At 41.9% G+C, this 19,978-nt stretch overlaps 1 protein-coding gene across 2 annotated transcripts in view; it reads right to left on the bottom strand.

The window, feature by feature from the left end:
- Nucleotides 1-19,978, bottom strand: part of FMN1 (formin 1) — a 397,262-nt gene that overhangs the window by 191,960 nt on the left and 185,324 nt on the right. For both annotated transcript variants that reach the window (XM_060146914.1, XM_060146923.1), the window contains 2 exons: nucleotides 15,798-16,540; nucleotides 11,014-11,164 (listed from right to left, as the gene is read on the bottom strand). In XM_060146914.1, coding sequence (XP_060002897.1) covers nucleotides 11,014-11,164; nucleotides 15,798-16,540 — 894 coding nt within the window. The remainder of the gene's footprint in view (nucleotides 1-11,013; nucleotides 11,165-15,797; nucleotides 16,541-19,978) is intronic.

Genomic DNA, 19,978 nt, shown 5'->3' with positions numbered 1-19,978 from the left:
TTAAAATGCATTAGGTTGAACCATATGAAATTCTAAATATTTGATCACATTTGACCTGCAAAAATGGCCTTTCCTGTTGTTCAACCTAATTTTTCCTTCAAATTTCTTTGGTTTGCTTTTCTTTTTCTAGCTGTTAATTTTGGATGCTTTATTTTTGACCTATCCTTTTTTTCTAATATAAACACTCATGACCATACATGTTAGTGATATCCTTTGAGTCTTAAAAACCAGTATTGTTTGAATTATAAGGGTTTTCTGAACCCCATTATAACTTCTTTCTTGATCCATGAGTTATTTGCAGGTGTGAATGTAAATGTTAAAAGGCAAGGAGGCTTTTGTTATTGACATATTTAAATTATCTTTCTGTTATTGGTAAATTATTTCTAACTTAATTTCATTGTGGCCAGAGGATGGTCTGTACGAAAAATGGCGTGAAATTTGTTGAGGTTTTCAGGACCTTTGTTTTTCTTAGGTCTTTTAATATTGCTCGACTCTTAAAATTAATCCATGCATTATGCCGTTGGAGATAAACTATGTGGATTCAATCTGATTATTAATATAGAAACCAACCTAAAATATCACACTTTAAAGAGCGTCATCATCACCTAAATCAGTGATTCTAGACATGATTATATTTATTGATTTATAGCCTATCATGTTCTAAAAGGATTTAAGGAAGCACCCTTATGTTGCCTCTCAACAGCCGCCATACTTAAAAATTGTACTACCAACACAGATTACTGTGAAAGCCAAATAAAAATAGTACCGGAAAACGCTGACAAATTTTATCATCTTTTTGTTGTACTGCATGGTTTTCCCTTGGTACACCTTGAGGACGTTCATCTCTGAGCATCTAGCTTAAATTCATTTGTTTTAATTCCACAGCTGTGTCCCAATGGGACACAGACAAATGAGAGGGTGAGATGGATCTCTGCTAGCCCTCTGGGGGTTCAGGAGTCATCCCTGCATAAGAGATGAAGCTTCTGGTTGGAATCCAACCTCCGGTTCTCTTTTAGGGGTGACACTAGGGGATTGTTCATTGTCCTTATTCCTACTCTTGATGGTCATGACGATGGTAGCGATAGTGTGGTTGAACCAGCAAATATTTATGCATCAGACACGCAGCTAAACACTTCACAGATTATTTTAACTCTCACAATCACCCTTTGAAATACGTACATACTATTATTATTCTCACTTTACAGATGAGGGAGTGGGTCGGAGGAGCCTTAGAAAGATGAAGGGACTTACCCCATGGATAAAGGGATGACTCAAAGAAAAAGCCAGGCCTGTGCGGTTTCCAGAAAGCCCTGCTGAGCCACGATGCTACCACCTTCCATACTTAGACTATTCGTGACTCTTGGTGCCCTGGGTGTGCAGGAGGAAGCAGCTGATTGGAAGCCTTGAAACTGGCTTCCTGGTGGCTCTGAGGCAAACACACACCAAGATCTTAGCCAACTGGTGTGAACTCCCTGTGCTGGCCTGTGAGTCTTACTTTCTTTGCCACGTACCTTCGGCCTCAGAAGCTCATCCCTTCCACTGGTGGCAACTGAACGGCTGTGTCCTACAGAGCTGAACTGTTCAGATACCTCCACATCCCAAGAGCATAAGTAATACACAACAAAAACATCACATGGTCCAGTTTCTCCAATGCCTTACTAAATCATTCTAAACATCTCGTATGCTTTAGGCATTTTGCTGCTTTTCTGAACTACATTCTTCTCTAAGCAACCATCTCAGTGTCTCATTTTTTCCATTAGTAAGATGATTATAGTACAGAGTGAACTATTTATAATGAGGCCCAGCTCAGGCACTGTGGCTTTCAGTTGGCTTCATTTTAAATCCATCTTTCTTTGTTAATTAATGTGCCTTACCCAGTGTTGTAAGTAACACTCACTTATGTTCCTGAATTGAGCGGGGAGGAAAAGAACCACACTCAGAGTGAAAGATCCAACGTCTTCAGAATCAGTACGAATGTCATAACAACTTGAAAGCAAAATTTAAAAGTCAGTTTTTGTGTTTGTTGTAAACTAAGGAAGTCGTACAAGAGAGTCTACAAGGCAGGCAAAAGCGATGTGATAATTGAGTCCTGAATTAACCCCCTGGTCCTTGCAGCTCTACACTGTTTAAAGACCACGCCCCCACCTCCTAGGACATTTTGCACATGCAAAATGTCTAATGTGACTAATAAGGTACCTAGCCTAAAAGTTAATGAATGAAAATGAAAACACTAAAACTCAGGTTATTTAGTAACCAGGGCCTGGAGCCAGATCCCAGTTAAACCACTCTGGTGGTGAAGGAAGGGATGAAAATGCCCACTAGGTTCCATCTGGCTGCTCCTGTGGGTCAGTCTAGAGCCTCACGGCCCTTTCAAATTAGCCTCCCCACCTTCTCCTCTCCCTGACGATTGAAGGGCTAAGGGCAGTCCTCCTCACAGGGTACTGGGGAAGTCCATGTAAAGGGCTCGGCAGCAAAGGAATCCAGCTGAAAGTAAGCACCGCTCCCCAGCTCTTCCCGGCCCAATCCCTTTTGTCATTCATTTCTCTGGAGGGCCCCTAACCCTCCAATCCCATTTGTACCCCACCGAGGAGATCTGATAATGGTGCTGGCAGAGCTGTGGCTTTTCAAAACTTCTGGCAGGGGCCTCGCTGACCCATAACTTGCCTACACACATGACTTCTTCTCATACTGTCTTTGTAAATTGACCATGGCTAACCTTGCTGCCCTAATCAGATCAATCAGAATAACATTTCTTTAGCTGCTGCATGCTGGCAGCCTCCTGGGCTGAGGCGTGACTCTGAGTCAGGCTCAGATACTGAAGGCGGATTCTGGAGTTTCCAATGGTCTCGGGTTTCCTTAGCTTTTATCACAGTTGGTGAGCTTTGTCAGGCCCGTGTTTACAGCCATGCAAATTAGCCTCAGCTGGAGAGAAACCAGGTCAGGCCTAAAGGAAATCAAGCTCTGGGCTAAAAGGTACTTTATCAAAAAATTGTAAGTGTAGCCATAGTACTGGGGGCAAGCCAGACTGTCCGAGGAAACACGTGGACGGCTGTGTCTGGTGAAACCTGAACTCCTGGCTTGGCCTCTGGACCCTGGAAACGTTATGGAGAGATGGAGGGGAGAGTGCCCCACCAGAACGGGGCTGGCCAACTCGGCCACTGGCTGCTGCCGCCAAAGACATGTTCTGTTAAGTAGAGACAAGTGTGAGGAGGGAAATATTGCATCTTCGGGGGAAGAAACATTGTATTTGTGAGGCTGGTTTGCAGTATATCCCACATTACTCACTGACGAAGCAAGGCCCATATCTGAGGTTGCATTCTACTCACACACTCGTATACACTGAGTTTTAAAATGCGTGTGTGAAGGTGTCCACGTACAGATATGATCTGATACTTTGCATCTGGAAAGTATCTTTAGAAACATCCGCTCCAGAGGCCATGACAGTTACAGAAACTAAGGCCAGAGAGGTTACGTGACTGGACACACAACCGCTAACTAGTTACCTTCAAGACCAGACCTCTGGCGCCTTTCCATTGCAGTTTTCCCCATCAGATTCCAGCCCTTCAATACCCCAGTACATAGAGAAACTTGGCTTATTTTAAAATAATCCTCCAATACGTTTATGTCTCTTAAGATTAGGGGATTATTAAAATCCTAACAATTACTCCCTGAGCTCCCACATACCTGTGACTCATACACCATGGTGCTGATGGTGTCAGGCAGTCTGATCTATGGGTCTGAGCGCAGAGATGTTGGTCCACATGTGACGCCTCTCTCTACCCTCTAATAAACAAGACAAAAGCTGGTGGACCTTGAGTGTCCCCATTTGCAAAGTAGAAGTGATGACCATATCCTTGGAATTCATCTAATTAAAGTTTACCTTTTGACCGATGAGAGACCTGAGACCCAGAGAATTTAAAGAACTTGCCCGAGATACAACAGTTGGCTACGGTCAGAGCCATAAGTAAAACAGGGTCTACAGACACCGAAGCCAGAGCGCTTTTCACTAAACAATGAGCAGGAAATAAAATTCAGACTTCTCCAAGTGAATATAAAGTCAGGACTTGTAGTTAAATTCAGACCAACAGACCATTTGTCAAGTGATTAAGAACACAGATTCTGGGGTTGTTGCTGGATTCATCTCCTTGCTCTGCCACTTAAGAGCTGTGTGATGCTGGGTAATCTAAAAAATGGCAATAATCATAGAACCATCTCACTGGGTTCTTGTGATGACTGGATAAAGTGTGTGTGTGTGTGTGTGTGTGTGTGTGTGTGTGTGTGTGTGTGTGTGTGTGTGTGTGTGTGTGTGTGTGTGTGTGTGTGTGTGTGTGTGTGTGTGTGTGTGTGTGTGTGTGTGTGGTGTACGCAGGCCCCTCACTGTTGTGGCCTCTCCCGTTGCGGAGCACAGGCTCCGGACGCACAGGCTCAGCGGCCATGGCTCACGAGCCCAGCCGCTCCACGGCACGTGGGATCCTCCCGGACCGGGGCATGAACCCGTGTTCCCTGCATCGGCAGGTGGACTGTCAACCACTGCACCACCAGGGAAGCCCCACGACTGGATAAATTAATACATGCTAGGCACTTAGCCAAAAACCGCTCACCTAGCATTAACCATTATTATTGCTATTGAAATCTTGTTGTCATCTTCACTTGAAAGATTCTACATAAATACAAGGTTATTAAGACTTCTGTTCGTGTTAAGCACATACCTATGGACGCATGTGTATGCGTATGGGGCTGTTTTGATCTTTGTGTATATTGGAGATGTGTGCACTCTGCAAGGCATTTATGAGTTCATTTTGGAAGCACCCAGGTGACCTGGGTTTGTGACTTAAATACACATATAAGATCTTTGGGCATTCTTGTTATTTCCTCACATACTTCTTGCTTAAAACTGGAGGCCAGAGAAGTCCTGCCACCACCAAGGTCCCTGCACCGGCAGTCAGCCTCAAACCACTGTCTACCTCCGGCCAGTCACAGTCTTAGAAAACGTCCTGAATTAAGCATAAATGAATGAGGTCCAGGAAAATATAGGTGAGATTTCCAAAATTTTACTCAACTAGGAGTAAAGAATAAAATACGTAAAAAAAACCCCAAATATTTAGAATTGTCATCTCATAGGATATCTTGTAATATCTAATCAAACTTCTTTATTTTCCAATTAGAGAACCCCAAATCTATATTCAAATACATCTTCCCTCCCTTTAGACATGGACAATTAAAAAAAAACCTCGTGTGCACGTGTGTGTGTGTGTGTGTGTGCGTGTGTGTGTGTGTGTGTGTGTGTGTGTGTAGTGGGGAGGTGATTCCAGAATCAGTCCCAAAGGGGCTAAGTCTAATACTTCATAAATTTTTATATTGTAGTCATTCATTCTAAGCACTGGAACTATGCCTACTAATGATTTCTATTCTACTAATACCTACAAGCCTTTCTAATATTCCTTTGGCTCCCAATACTTTGAGTGGATAATTTGCTGTGAAATTTGGCCCCATGGTCCACAATAAAGATATTTTACAAGACGAAAGAGGATACTCGAGGGGTAGTTACGCTCTTGTAGGCTCCATTGCTCCGGCTCTAGGACAGAGGCTAATTTAGCTCTGCAGAGCTGAGCATTCGAAGGGGTCCTCTTGTGATGTGGGTAGGAACTGAGCACCGTGTGATCCTGCAGCTGGCTTGAGGTACAAGTCCAGATTAAGTTACTGTTCAACAGCCAACAAGAGAAACATAGTCTAACTCCAAGAATAATATTCAGATTCAACATTCTGAAAGAATCATTGATATCCATACTTGACAAGTTCTAATGACCTTTTTTTTTTAAAAAAAATAAGTAAATAAAGTAAAAGTACAACTTAACTTTTTGGGCTGTCTTATTTCCACATAAAATTTACAAGGCAGAATTTTTGTAGGTTGGTGCTTGTCATGGAGTAGAAGCTCCCGTTTGCTTTCAGTAGATTTGGCCAGTCAGGGGCCTTTAAAACCAAAGAACAGGAAAGCCCAGATCATTCCAGATATCACTCAAGGAATCTGGACATAGCACCAATGACCTCAAGGTCATATATTGGTGCAAACAACACACGGGCAAGTGATTTCACTCACTGCCACAGATGATAACCCCTAACCTCACTGCTCATTTTTCAAACACATGAGTAATAGAAAGGGCTTGGCAAATGCATTCCCATTCCTGGGGGAAAAAAAAATAATGCACATACCTTACCGGGGCGGCCCAGAGAAATTATCTTTGTACACAAAAGCTGAAATTATATAAACGTGGAAGGCAACAGATTATGAAAACCCTATAAATTTATGTTCTCCTTCCACTCATCTCCCCTCCCCACTAAACTGAGACACCAAGTCTGGGATTTGAGAGTTACAGCTACGATCCTGGCCAAAGTGACCCAATTACAACTGAAAGCTTTTGGCTCCAGGAAGTTTCAATAGACCAGTGTCTGCAGGACCATCACCACCCCTCCCTACCCCCACTCCCACCAAGTGCTCAGGGAATAGCCATTATGTCATTAATTCTTAAGAAATATCTATTAAAAAGGCCAAGGGAGTGGAGTAATTTCATGTATCTTACAGAGGAGGGAACAAGCACGGACATTATTCATAATTTCAAGAGAGGAATAATATCGGCAGGTCATGCTGATTTTCTGAACGTTGTCAGGCAAGTTTAGAAAGCAACTGGAGAGTTCACTGGAGTAGCTACTTCTCTGACAGGCACCAGGACAAAGAATCTCAGACACGTTCTGTCTGACGAAGGCAGATTTCTGGCTCCTTGTCAAGGCGCGGATCTTAGAGATAGTAGAAATATGGGCATATTGACAGTGAAAACTCTTATGTTACAGTGCAAAAAGACTATATAAACCAATGGAAGATGAACTACTAGATGTCCGTATACTCTGTTAAAGGAGCTGAAAAACAGGAATGGTCTAGAGATGACCATTTGCAAATAGCTTCAGACAGGGACACACTCATGTTTGAAGACCCTCAACAAGCTTGTGGGAATAAGCGATGGTCAAGAATTTCTTTGCAAAGCTTTCATGTTTGTTCATAAACTAAGAGATTAATACATAGTTCTAGAGAATACTTCAAGTACTTTCACAATCGTGATTTCATTTTATCCTTGTAATGACCCTGTAAAGGGTTGTTACTCCCTATTTGGTAGAGAAAGGATCTGTGTGGAAAAGTTAAACGACTTGCCCTGAAGGTTATCAGAGAGCAAAAAAAATAGGAGATAGTACTAAGTGTTGCTGGTACAGACAAGAGCTGATGTTTTGAGTTCTGGTTCTCAATTTGGTGAATGTTAGGTCTGTGGTGGCAGAGTGCTCTCATGTCACAAATGAAGACGGCACAGGCCTGAGTAGGCAATACGAATTTGTCATAGTATTTAACGTATAGCTAATATTTAAAATGATTGATGGGGGTCAAAGGAAAACAGCTCCAAATCTACATATGGTTTCATATTATTTCGTAGTTGGAGTTATACATAGTATCTTTTTATTCAAAGATTTGGATTCCTACTGGAAGAACCTGAAGAAGACTTTGGATAATTTCACAATGTAGGACGTATTTTGGATTTGCACGAGTGTAGCTGGATTTTGTTGATGATTCTAAGAATGGCTACTTCTCATTTATAAAGGTTAAAATCAATCATCCCAGTAAAAGCTGTTACCACCATTAAGTGAAGCCAATTACTGTTTAAATTCAGGGGGAGTGAAGACACATGCTGAGGCTCCTCTACATCCTCTCAAGTGTCCGTCATTATCAATGTCTTCCTAGCTAAAAGCGTACAAACGCAGAAGTCATCTTCATCTTTCTAGGTCTCGTTTCTCATGTGCCACATGAGGGCACTGAATGAGATGATCAGGAAGGTTCCTTCTAATTCTTAGACTGTATCGTACTAGAAAACAGGATCCCAGCCCAGTTTAAGAAGATATGTATCTGTTTGTTTTAAATCAGTGCCAGTGATGGGAACTTTAAACGCTGTTATAGAAGATGAAACTAGAAACTCGTATCTGAGTTCAGCAGAACAGTAACAATTCCGAAAGTTCTGACTAGGAATGTGGGATGTGCAGAGGGATGCAGACCAGCTCCACTTAAGAGATGCTCACGTCTGTCTCAACGCTGGCAGAGTCCCTGCGGCCAAGATTCAGAATGCTGGATTTTTAAATCTCTGACATATACTCCACTTCCGTCACCATAAAAAGATCTATCTGGCAAGTGTCTCCTGGTCACCTTGTATGGGAACCATTCTGTGGTTAGGCTAACAAAGCTGGCCTCCAGGGTTGAAACTCCTCAGTTGCTCACAATCACTAAAATTCACTTTCATCTTCATTCTCAGAGAACAGAAAATAAACATCTGACTTTCAGAAGAGACCAAGGGATCCATCTTCATATTGGAAATCTGGCCATGGGCACAGAAGGAAGGCGCCTAGGAGGCAGGTTCAGAGTTTTCTGGCATTGACTCAATTTGTTTTTTTCTTTACAACTTAGAATCTCAGCTCTAAGGTAGGACACAAGCTCACTGCAAACTCCAAGCACCCTCAAGACTGCTCCCCTTAAAGAAAAAGAATAGAGACTACACGTGTGCACAGAGTCTTTGGGGTAACAGCAACCTCACTGTTCAGAAAGATTAAAGAGTTTGAATAAAGGATATTTTCCCCCTCAGACGGAGAAACAAACACATCAAGTACTAACCGCCTTAGTGAAAATCCTTTGTTGAAGAGGCAAATAATTATGAGATAAGAAATAAGAATAAACTACCAAATGCTTTGATGTTTTAAAAACAAATACTTCAATGTTTTAAAAATGCTCATTCACCAAAACAGAAATAATTAGCTTTATGAGTAAATGACATGTAACCAAGCATCCAGAGAGAGAAACACAAGGAGTAACAGCAAAAGAAAAAGAAAACGAAAGTAAGTTTAATATGATATTGGGTAAGAAAACATTCAGAGGATTTCCTTGATGGTCAGAGAAGGCTTCCTGGAAGAGGCAAAATGAGGCTACTTTTGGAATACAGAGATTCTGCTTTTGCCTTTTGTATAGAAACAATTAGTCTTCTGTTCCTATAGATGGCATTTAAAAAGCCAGCTGGCCAGCAAAACGCCCTTATTTCCATCTCATAGGAATCTAACTGCACATGAATATATTCTATAGTCTATCAGTTTACTTCTTGCTGTAACTCAATTGTTTCATGCGATACATCCTCTTAAAAGATTTGCTCTGATATTTAATCATTATTGGGATCACATTTTTCAATCAGGAAAACACAATTCCAATGAACTTGTGAAAAACCTTGACCATGATTTTCATGTATAATTTAAGTCAGTGGGCACACCTGATTTGATTAACAGAAAACTGCATCCGGACTTTTGCCATTCCTTCCCCCCCTCAACAAGGCACAGCTCGTTTCACAATCATGTTACTTGAGATATGAACCAATGGATGAACCTCACTATATAATTTAAGATGAGTTGATGAAACTATCATTCAGTATTACACACCTTTCAAAACACTTCTTCAAACTCTCTTAGATTTGAATTTCACAGCATCCTGCTGGGTCAGGTAGACTCAGATATTGTTAATCTTGTTTTACAGAGAAGAGGAAATATGGCCTGGAGAAGTGAGATGACCAGCCCAGGATCACATCGCAAATCAACAGCAGAACCAAGTACTATACAGTTGACCCTTGAACAACTAGGGGTTAACGTGCATATAGCTCAGAGTCAGCTTCTGTATCCGCGGTTCCTCAGCATCCGCGATTCGATCAATCACGGGCTGTTTCGTACTGTCGTGTTTACTATTGAAAAATATCTGCATATAAGTGGACCCGTGCGGTTCGAACCCATGTTGTTCAAGGGCCAACTGTTTTTCCCTAATACCATCTATGCTATTATCACAACACTAATGCAGAGAAACAGCAGCGGCGGCAGCAACAGTAGCAAAATGAGAGCAGCAATTCCTTGCTGAGGTTTGACTGGGTACCAGGCACTACGGTAGCCCGTGTATATATACGATGTCATTTGATCATTACTCAGAGCAATATGGATAGATGTCATCTCACGTGACACTGAGGGGACCAAGGCAGACTGAAGGAACTTTGACTTGGGGCACGCAGCCAGTGCATGGCGACCGTGGCGACTCACCTCCACATCTGATTGCTTGTGAATCCTGACCTTGTCCTCTGATGGCTGGCTGGTGGCCTCAGATTTCTAGCCCTCAAGTCTGCTCAGAGGTCACCTTCTCAAGGAGGACTACCTTGAACACTCCATTCAAACCCGTAGCCCCCATCCCTCCCTATCCCCGAAAAAGTTGATCCTCCTTACTCTGCTCTACCACATGATTTGATTTTTTGTTTCTGATGTTTATTGTTAATAGACGCCCCAGAGGGCAAGGATCTGTTCTCTCGCTTGTTTGCTTTTCTTCACCAACATGCCCCAGGTGCTCAGACAGTGCTACCCACGAGGACTTTTTGTAACGATGGAAATGTTTTATATCTGTGCTATATTGTAGCCACTAGCCAGAAGCATAAAACTGAAAGGTGGCTGGTGCCACTGAAGAACTGAATTTTTAATTTTATCACAAATAGTCACATGTGGCTAAGGGCTACACGACTGGATAGCATGGGCCTAAAACAAAATCTAGCTCAGACTTCCAATAAATATTTGTTCAATGAATGAAGTTATAAATAAGTGAAGAAGACATTTTCCATATAGCCTACAGACTACTTTTCACTAACTTTTGTGCATTTTTTCAATAGAATTAGTGGTTGAAAAAAGTCCAGATGAAGAAAACAGTTTGCAAATTCAGACAGCATGACCAAAATAGCAAGCACGGATTTCTCCAACTATTGGCTCCTTTCTGTCATCTGTGACTCAAAACCTTTCAAAACATTTTTTGAAAACAGAGGGAAAGCAAATCAGCAGCACATAATAAATTCCCATGTATGACAAATATATACATATATATATATATATATAATTACAAAGATTACTGTAGTCACTCAGTACCTTTTTGATCTTGTTTTTTTTCTCATAGGACTCTGACAGAGGTTTCTTCTTCTGCTGAGGTGTGTCTTTGGAGAATAAATACTCAAATTCGCTAGTATCCCGAATATCAGGTTCTTCTAAGGAATCCCACAAGGTTGGTGTAGAATTTTGGCTTAAAAGAGAAAATGGCAAGTTAAACTTAAGAAACAAAAGAGATTAGAATACAGTGAAATCCTTAATCCTAATTCATTTTTTTAACTCCTTAAAAAACTCTAATAACGCTTGAAGAAAAGCTTTTTACGATTACAGATTTTTTAATTCAAAATATACTAAGTATTAAAGCAAACACACATTTCCGAAACAGAATGGTCCTTAGATATAACCAAAGAGAGAGAACCAAAGAAATCCGGTGGGATCAGAACTCCTGGGATTCAGATTGTCGAGGCATGGAAACTGCTCCTCCCTCACTTTTGTGTCATTTCCATGACGGGCAGAAATGGGCATCGTATAAAGATTGAAACAATAACCAATTCTGAGACATTCATAGGATAATTCTTAAATAGAATGAAAATGGAGTGCTTGGGTGAAGATGTGCCCGCCTTTGAATTTTTTTCTATTCGTTTTAAATATGGTTCTCAGGTTTAGCTCAGGTTAACTCAGCGTTAAGACCCATATATGTGAACAGGCTGTGCTCATTTAGAAATACTTGATTTTATAATACACCACCCAACAACAGGATTAACAATAAAAACAAAGCAAAACCCCTACTGCACCAGCCCCCGCAGAGATTTCAGCAAAAGCAGCCATGGGGAGACTGTGTTTTGTTTGATTGGTTTTTTTCTCTCTCTAAAAACAGGGATACCCTAGTTTTGAAACAAAGAAAGGGAAGAAGATATGGGAAATCAGGTTCAGAACAACTGCCTCTGAGAGCTGCCTTAGATGGTTTACTATCCAGGCTCCTTTCAGTCAGAACACATTTTCTCCCAAACGTCTACTTTCTTAACTTACTTTCTCGTCTTATTTTTAAACACTTTTAATGCTCATAGACATTTAATAAAAAGTCTCATCTACACATCAAACATACACATCAAACGTGTGTGTATGTTATGATCCATAATATCTACAAGTACTTATCTTTGTTTCGATATGCATTTTCCCAATGAAAACTAAAAGAACTCTTACTACATGGGGTGGTCCACACAAATTTTTTGATACTAAAAGACAATTTTTTCTTTTTTTTTAATTTTTTAATTTTATTTATTTTTTTATACAGCAGGTCCTTATTAGTCATCCATTTTATACACATCAGTGTATACACGTCAGTCCCAATTGCCCAATTCATCACACCACCATCCCCACCTGCCCGCCGCTTTGACGATTTTTCATATTTGAAGCAGTTGGCAACACTGGCTTTTCAGATTTGAGTGTTCACATTTTGCTATGTGTCTGCCTTTGCTGTGAAATATGACATTTGGGTTCTGGCCCATAACAAAACTGAACGTTTGTTTCTCTCCACTTTTTAATTATAATTTTTCTAATATAATATTTGAGGCATTTAAGAACATATATGTGACATAGGTTAAGTTATAATGTATAATAGTATAATGAATACCTGTGAAATCACCATCCAAGGGCTAGAACATTTCCAGTGAGGTACATCTATCTATGCGCTCCTTCCTCAGCACTGCCCCCTCCCTCCCCCCCCACCCCCCTTAACTTCAATTCGAAACATGAACACCTTTAATGTTAAATGCTTTTCTCAGCTGCACTTGGGAAAGGGGATCTTGGTGGGAGAAGAGAGCCAGGAAATTCTGGAGCATGCAGCCTCAGAGCTGCTGGTCTGGGCCTCAAGAAGGTTCTGGGAAGCAGAGGAGAGGATGCCTAGAGGGAGGTGATGTGACCCACAAAGGAGATTATTCAGACCCATCCCCCCATCTCCTGCACCTCTACCACTTGGCTCCCCCTCCAAGGACTCTGAGCTCAGGTCAGTATGACTAGTGCTATAACCCACTTATATTCTGAAGTAAATAGGCTTTGGCAGTCAGGTTGAACACCTCATCACCATCTACAACACTGTTTCTATGGGAAAAGGCATTTCCAAAAATGAGTAACAGAATTTTGGAATACCACCTCTCAGCGGGTTGGGGGCAACTGGGCTGGTGGGGCAGTAACAAGGACTTGCTCACAATGGACCGTATGCCATCATGGCCAGCTCTTTTCTGACCACTGAACACACAGTTTGAGCTCCCAAGAAGAGGAAGAGGAAGGCAGGAGGAGGAGGAGGTGGGGGAAGAAGTGGGAGGGGACAGATGCGGGAGTGAGCAGGGAGGAGCGCGCAGGGGGCGGAGGAGAAGATAATTTCTCAACAGGAAGATACTTATTAGGAAGATGAAAAGGTAGACAGATGAGGATTTCTTTCTTCCTAAAATTTTTTTAAACTAAATGGCTTTTCCCTATTCTAGAAACCAGAAAACAGACATCAAAGAAAGCAGAATGGCAAAAGTTAAAAACCATGTTAGTAGTGAAAAGCAATCCAAGTGGATGAGAGGCAGTGTGTGTATACTAGAGAAAATTCATATTTTATTCTTAGTTCCCCAGAAGACCAAGACCAAAATTGATTATGTGCTCATTACACGAAGTGCTTACCCCTCTGGCTGTACAAAATATCATCTCCTGTCAAAGAACACAACCCAGATAATTTTACTTTTGTCCATAATGAATAGTACACAGGGTCTTCAGACCATGTCAGTTTAAAAGACATATTCATGCTCTGAGGTACAAAAACATTTTGATGGACCCATAAAAACAGAGACTAAACCCCTGTGCCTGGAACTCAGGCTCGAGGCTGACATGTTCACCAAGCAGGGCTCTCCTGATGTCCCAGGTCAGGAAAGTTGGAACATTCATCTACTTTTCATTTTGCTCAAAACGCAATCCCTGGTGGTGGCAGGACTCCAAACTCCACATGCCGTTCTCCCTCCGCCCCTGGCAGTGTCCACATTTCCCCTTTTTATAAGAACACCAGTCATTTTGGATTAGAGGCCCGCCCTACTCCAGTCTGAGGTCATCTCAACCTAACTAATCACATCTGCAATAGCCCTATTTCCAAATAAGGTCACAGTCTGAGATACTGGGGATTAGGGCACCGGCAAATCAATTCAACCCATCGCAAAACTGAAGCCCTACGTTTATGGCGAAAGTAATAAGAGCTTGAGCATTCAATTGTCCTCTTTCTCAAAATGGCCAACTATGTAAGGAGAGAAAACTACAATGATTATCTCCAGCTTGTCTTTGCTGTCTTAAACAGTGGATGAAGGGCCCACATCTCCCAGTGGTTACTGTTACACCACTGGTATGGTCTAGGTTATTGTTTGCCCATGAAGTCTTATGGGGATGAAGCTGAGGCAGGCTAGTGAGACCCAGGTGTGGAACAGCTCCGTGTGCCCTCAGAACACATGCTGCCAGGGCTGACAGGTGGGCTTCATCACCCTGGAATGGCTGCACATTAATTTGAGAACTCTAATAAGAGAACATGGCTGCAAATAAATATACTGAGAAATTATTTCTTAGGAAATGACATCTGAGTCTTGAATGGGAATACTAGTACTTTAGTTAATGGGAGGAGCTATTTCAGGACCATCTGAAATGGTTTTTTAACCACTCATTTGGGAAATGTAAATATAGAGTATTATATTTAAATATAATAAATAAATAAATTTATCAAATAAATAAATTCGCCCTTAATTTTTGGTGAGAGGAAAGAGACCAAATATGAAGTATACAATCAACTTAGTTCACCATATGCTTAGTGTCAAGGTGTGCCCCACCCCTCCTAGAGTGATTTCTAGTTGGTTTCTCACTGTGAATTGCAGTTTATTTTGTTCAGTATACTGCCTTCCCCAAGCGAAATGTTATAGAAATAGAAAAATTCACCACCACATCTTGATTTTGCAAATTAAGTTCAAAAATTTAAGTGTAAAAATCTGTTCTATATTTGCTGTTCTTTGCAGACATGAACTTCGTACCTAGAGAGTAGTCAAGAAGCAACTCAACATCTTTCTCGTCCTTTTGATGCTTTCCAAAATGAGGCACAAGAAATCTGATCAGATCTGTTTGAATGGAAATTTCCAAGGAACCATCTCTTGCTGCCTTACAGACCCACTTTAACAACCTATGCAAATGGAAGATGCTTTTTAGCCACCTACCCACCGGCACTTTCTCTGGAGGGCAACAAGGTATAAAGATGTGAGGGCGCTCAGTAGCGAGGGGTAACAGAGTTCAAGCAGAGAGAGTTGATATTTTAAGACTCCTCTCTGACCTAAAGAGCTAATGATTCAACTATGTCCAGTTCTTTTAATAAAAATTGAAAAATTACACCTACCTGTTGAATATACACATTATAGGGTTGATGATACCATCTAAAGACAAGACAGATAATCTAAAACTCTTCAGTGAACCTGAAGTATAGAATCAGGCTCAATGTCTTTGTGATTACTCACTAATTGCAGAGATGCTGGAGAGCCCTGGGCTCTTCTCTAGTCTGGGAAGTGGAATATGTACCTTCGAGAAGGGTCTGACACAGAACACGTCGTTTCTTCCAGCATCAATCCATACAGAACACAGAGAAGACCTAGTGGAGACATTCTCCTCAAAACATTCCAGCCTTGTTTATCCAAGGCATTCACTACCACATCTGAGAACGAGTGCCACACTACAAAGATGCTGAACCAACAGGAATACAACATCACTTGTCCAAAATCCTGCAAATTCACAAGCTGAGACTGGGCCAGGGGAGTTGAGCTTACCTCTTATCACTTATTTGTATCCTAGTCCAGTACAAAGGCTTCATGGGACAACTGGGTTCGACGGCTGGCTTCCGAGGACACTGGCTAGCAGAAGGGTTGACTCCGAAGAAGAGTCCAGGGGGAGGTGGAGGCACAGGTCCTGGGGGTGGCGGAGCGGTGGAGTGAGGAAGTGGGGGGGGTGGGGGAGGGGGGGGAGGTCCAGCACTTGGAGGCAGAGGAGGTGGCGGAGGTGGAGGAGGTCCAGTATTCACAGGTGGTGGCGGAGGTGCCAGTGGCAAAGGTCCAAGTGCGGGTGGGAGGGGAGGAGGGGGAGGGATGGCTGCCAGTAGGGGTGGTGCGGGAGGGGGAGGGGGAGCGGGAGGCGTTGCCTTCTGCTGACTCGATGAGATGCTTTCCGCAGATTGAAGCGGTACACTGGTGTCTCTGCTGTCATTTGGGGGAGAGAGTTGGCTTAAAGAGGAGATATTCAGCTTTCTGGGTATTATTTGGTTACTTCTGGTTGTCCTGTCTTCACCCTCGCAGGGTTTGAGGAAAGTCTCTCTGTCTGTCTGGATGCACACATTTCTGAAAGCCTTTGGAGGGCAGTCATCGTCGGTGGAGACACACACATCCCTCATCGCTTCACATCCTCCTCGCCATCGGTGTTCTATCTCGTATTTGAGATTTTCAATGGTTTCTTCTAGTCTCGCTGTTATCACCGCATGCTCACCCCGGATATGAAAGGCTTGAAGTTCGAACTGAGCCTGTAGAGATATCAGTGGGAAAGAAAGCAAAAAATTTATCAAAAACAATGATCGGAAATAAAATATTCCAATAGCATCCCCACACCACCATAGCACAAGTCCGCATAAACACAGGGAAAGACAGAGACGTTCGTTCTTCTGAGAATCCAACAGGGTGTAAATTCCACCTTGCGAATTTTCCAAGGACTTAAACAGTTGGAGTAAAAGCATAATTTCATCCAATCTGAGCTCACAGGGAACAATAACCATGGATTAAGGGTAAAAGTAAAACTGTCATCTAAGAATTTTCATTGGTTTTAATATCAAATGCAAAACAAAACTTTTAATAAAGATTTGAACATGCCTGGATATATCTGTTATTACTTTTGGTTTTGGAAAAAGAACCAAAAAAAAAGGTTTGGAGATGCTTTTGGCTAGGAGCTGCAGTTCTCACAGTTTTCCATAGAATGTCTCACCTCCAGGGTTTCCAGGCCAACACAGCAGAAAGAAAAGATTCAAGAAGAAGCTATGATGCGTGTGCATTTTTTTTAAAGTTTCCATATCAAAGCTGTCCATGATCAGTATTTGAGTCTGTTTTATAATCATTCATAATTTAGTAATAAATGCATAGAAAATGAACTTATTACAGTTTGCTTTTTTCTCTTCCACATACTCTATATTTTCAACTATAGTTTATATGAAGCCAGCCTTTTTAATGCTCATCTTCTCAGTTATGTCAATACCTTGAGTCTATAGTTTTTCACTTATCAGCACAAACTGGCGTACTCTTGGCTATTAACTAGTCCATTTCCCAGCATTCAAAGCCATTCAGCCTACTACAGTTAACTGGGAGGCAGTCAAATTTACAATTTTATGTTTGAGTTTTTCCAAAATCCAATTTAGCAGTAATTAAACATTTCTGGTGAATTTATTTAATTTCTGCCTTCCCCATCAGACTACAAACTCCACAAGAAGAAATCAGGGACAGTATCTGCCTTTATTTCTGTATCCCAGCAGCTAAAATGGCAAGTACCCACTACTGATGAGATGGATGGATAAAAAACACTGCAACAGGGCTTCCCTGGTGGCGCAGTGGTTAAGAATCCGCCTGCCAATGCAGGGGACATGGGTTCGAGACCTGGTCTCGGAAGATCCCACATGCCGCGGAGCAACTAAGCCCGTGCGCCACAACTACTGAGCCTGTGCTCTAGAGCCTGCGAACCACAACTACTGAGCCCGTGTGACACAACTACTGAAGCCCGCGCGCCTGCAGCCCGTGCTCCACAACAAGAGAAGCCACCGCAGTGAGAAGCCCATGCACCACAACGAAGATTAGCCCCCTAGCCCCCTCTCACTGCAACTAAAGAAAGCCTGCGTGCAGCAACTGAAGACCCAATGCAGCCATAAATAAATTTATTAAAAAAAAAAAACTGCAATAGTTATATTCCATCATTGTCCCAAGAGTCTTCCCTATGGCTAATAAGACTTTCTTCACTGTAATTTCAGCCCACAAATGTCTAGAACACCAACGGGTATATAAGTACAGGTCCGTTTTACATTAAAAAGGTAAAGAAATATTTTCAGTGGCCTAAGTCAGTCAAGGTCATGACACAGGAAAATTCTCCATCTTCATTAAGATAACTTTTAACTGTATTTTTACTAGTTTCACCTTTTGCTTCATAAACCAACCCCCAAATAACTGTGGTCAGAAGAACTAGAGACAGGTTTTTCTAAAGCTGAACTTCTCATATGTGGACACAGCAGCTGCGATCCAACTCTGAAAAAATTGGCAAGTTCAGGGTACCATCTATTTCTTTGCAACACAGAGGGTTAAGCAGCACCTGAGTTCTGGATTCAAACCACCTGGTTCACATCCTGGTTTAGCCAGTTGCTAGCTCTATGTCCTTGGGCAGGGAACTCTGTGTCTTCAAGCCTGAGTTTCCTCAAGTGTATAATGAGGAAAGTAGTAGACCATCTCTAGCGTTTTTATAAAGGTAAAATGAAATAGTTCCTGTAAAGCGGCAGGCATTATGCCTGGAACACTAGTTCTGAATAAATATTACTGCTAGTTACTGTTGCTAAGGATAATATTAGAGTAAGAGACTAACAGATTTCTAAACATTCTTCAAAATTTCCAAACAATGTCACCTTTGTGGAGTGACAGGCATAAAACTAGGAAAAGCTTACGCAGTCAGGATGAACAACGTACTACAAATACAAAAGTTGACCCAATCTTTCACGAGTTCTACTATCAAATGGCTGAAAGTATTTTCAAGCTTCATTCAACTCTGAGATCAAGATGACCTCTGTTTGGATGCCCCACCCATCTCCATCTCCCTCTGCCTCCCCTGCCCACCTCCAGCCACATTCCAGCGCTGAGTCCCAGGCTGAATGATCACGCATATTTAAATTTCATTTTAGCAACTAGTTTAGTTCTGCCACAGCAAACTAAATCTTGAATGTTGTTCCCAACTAACCTTCTTCCAAGCAGGTTAACAGTCAGGTAATATTGATGAGCCAATAATTTCACTTATTCTTCAACTTCTTAATAATATGAAAAAGTTGCAAAGACATGTTCCACAGAAAAACTTTCCTTTTATCACACAACTGGACTGTATCTACACAAAGCACCCCACCTCTCCTGCCTTCCACCTCTCAACCAATGACCTTCTGAATCTGATGTATACATCTATATGTACCATTCTGGCGGCTCTGTAATTCATTTGCTTAGTGTGGTGGGTAGAGCACAAACTGGTTAGGTTACTTAACCTCTCTATACCTCGGTTTTCTTATAAGGAAAATGGCGGTAATAACAGAACCTACCCTGCAAGGCAGTTATGCGAAGTAGACGAGTTAATACATGTAAAACTACATATAGAGGAGTGTTGGGAACACAGGAGGTGCTATAGAAGTTTGCTGCCATTATTATTTTGTCTCTTTGCTGCCTGACACATCACTTGCCTTCGACTCTCAGCATGTTCCCCAGCCCCATGCTCTATCCATCTAAAGCAAAACTAAAGATATCGAAATCCTTTTTTAATCCCTTCTAGCTGTCGCCCTTTCTTTCTCACACTACCTCTTTTTCTTCACAACAGAGTTTTGTCTTGTTTTTTTTTTTAAGAAAACACACAACTCTCGCTGCATCTATTTTCTTATCCATGCTTCTTTTAACCGATGGCAACTGGTTTCTGCCCCCACTATCTTCTTAAAACTCCATGATTTGAGTGTTACGTCTGCTCAGCACTTTTCAGTGATTTCTGCCCTCTCAGCTGCACTGTTAAACTTGACTGCCGCCTTGCCTTGGAATTCTCTCTGCTTCCCTGAACTTCGATACCCTCTCCACCCACCGCAATTTTCTTCCTATTTCTTGGCTCTCTCCAGTCAATCTGTGGACTCCTTTTCCTCCAGTCATCCCTCAAATGTTCTCCAGGTATGTCCCTTGACATTTCATCCTCACAC

This window comes from Lagenorhynchus albirostris, chromosome 1 (genome assembly GCF_949774975.1).
Source record: "Lagenorhynchus albirostris chromosome 1, mLagAlb1.1, whole genome shotgun sequence".
NCBI lineage: Eukaryota > Metazoa > Chordata > Mammalia > Artiodactyla > Delphinidae > Lagenorhynchus > Lagenorhynchus albirostris.
Note: the sequence above shows the minus strand (reverse complement) of the source record. Positions and strands in the feature narration are given on the sequence as shown.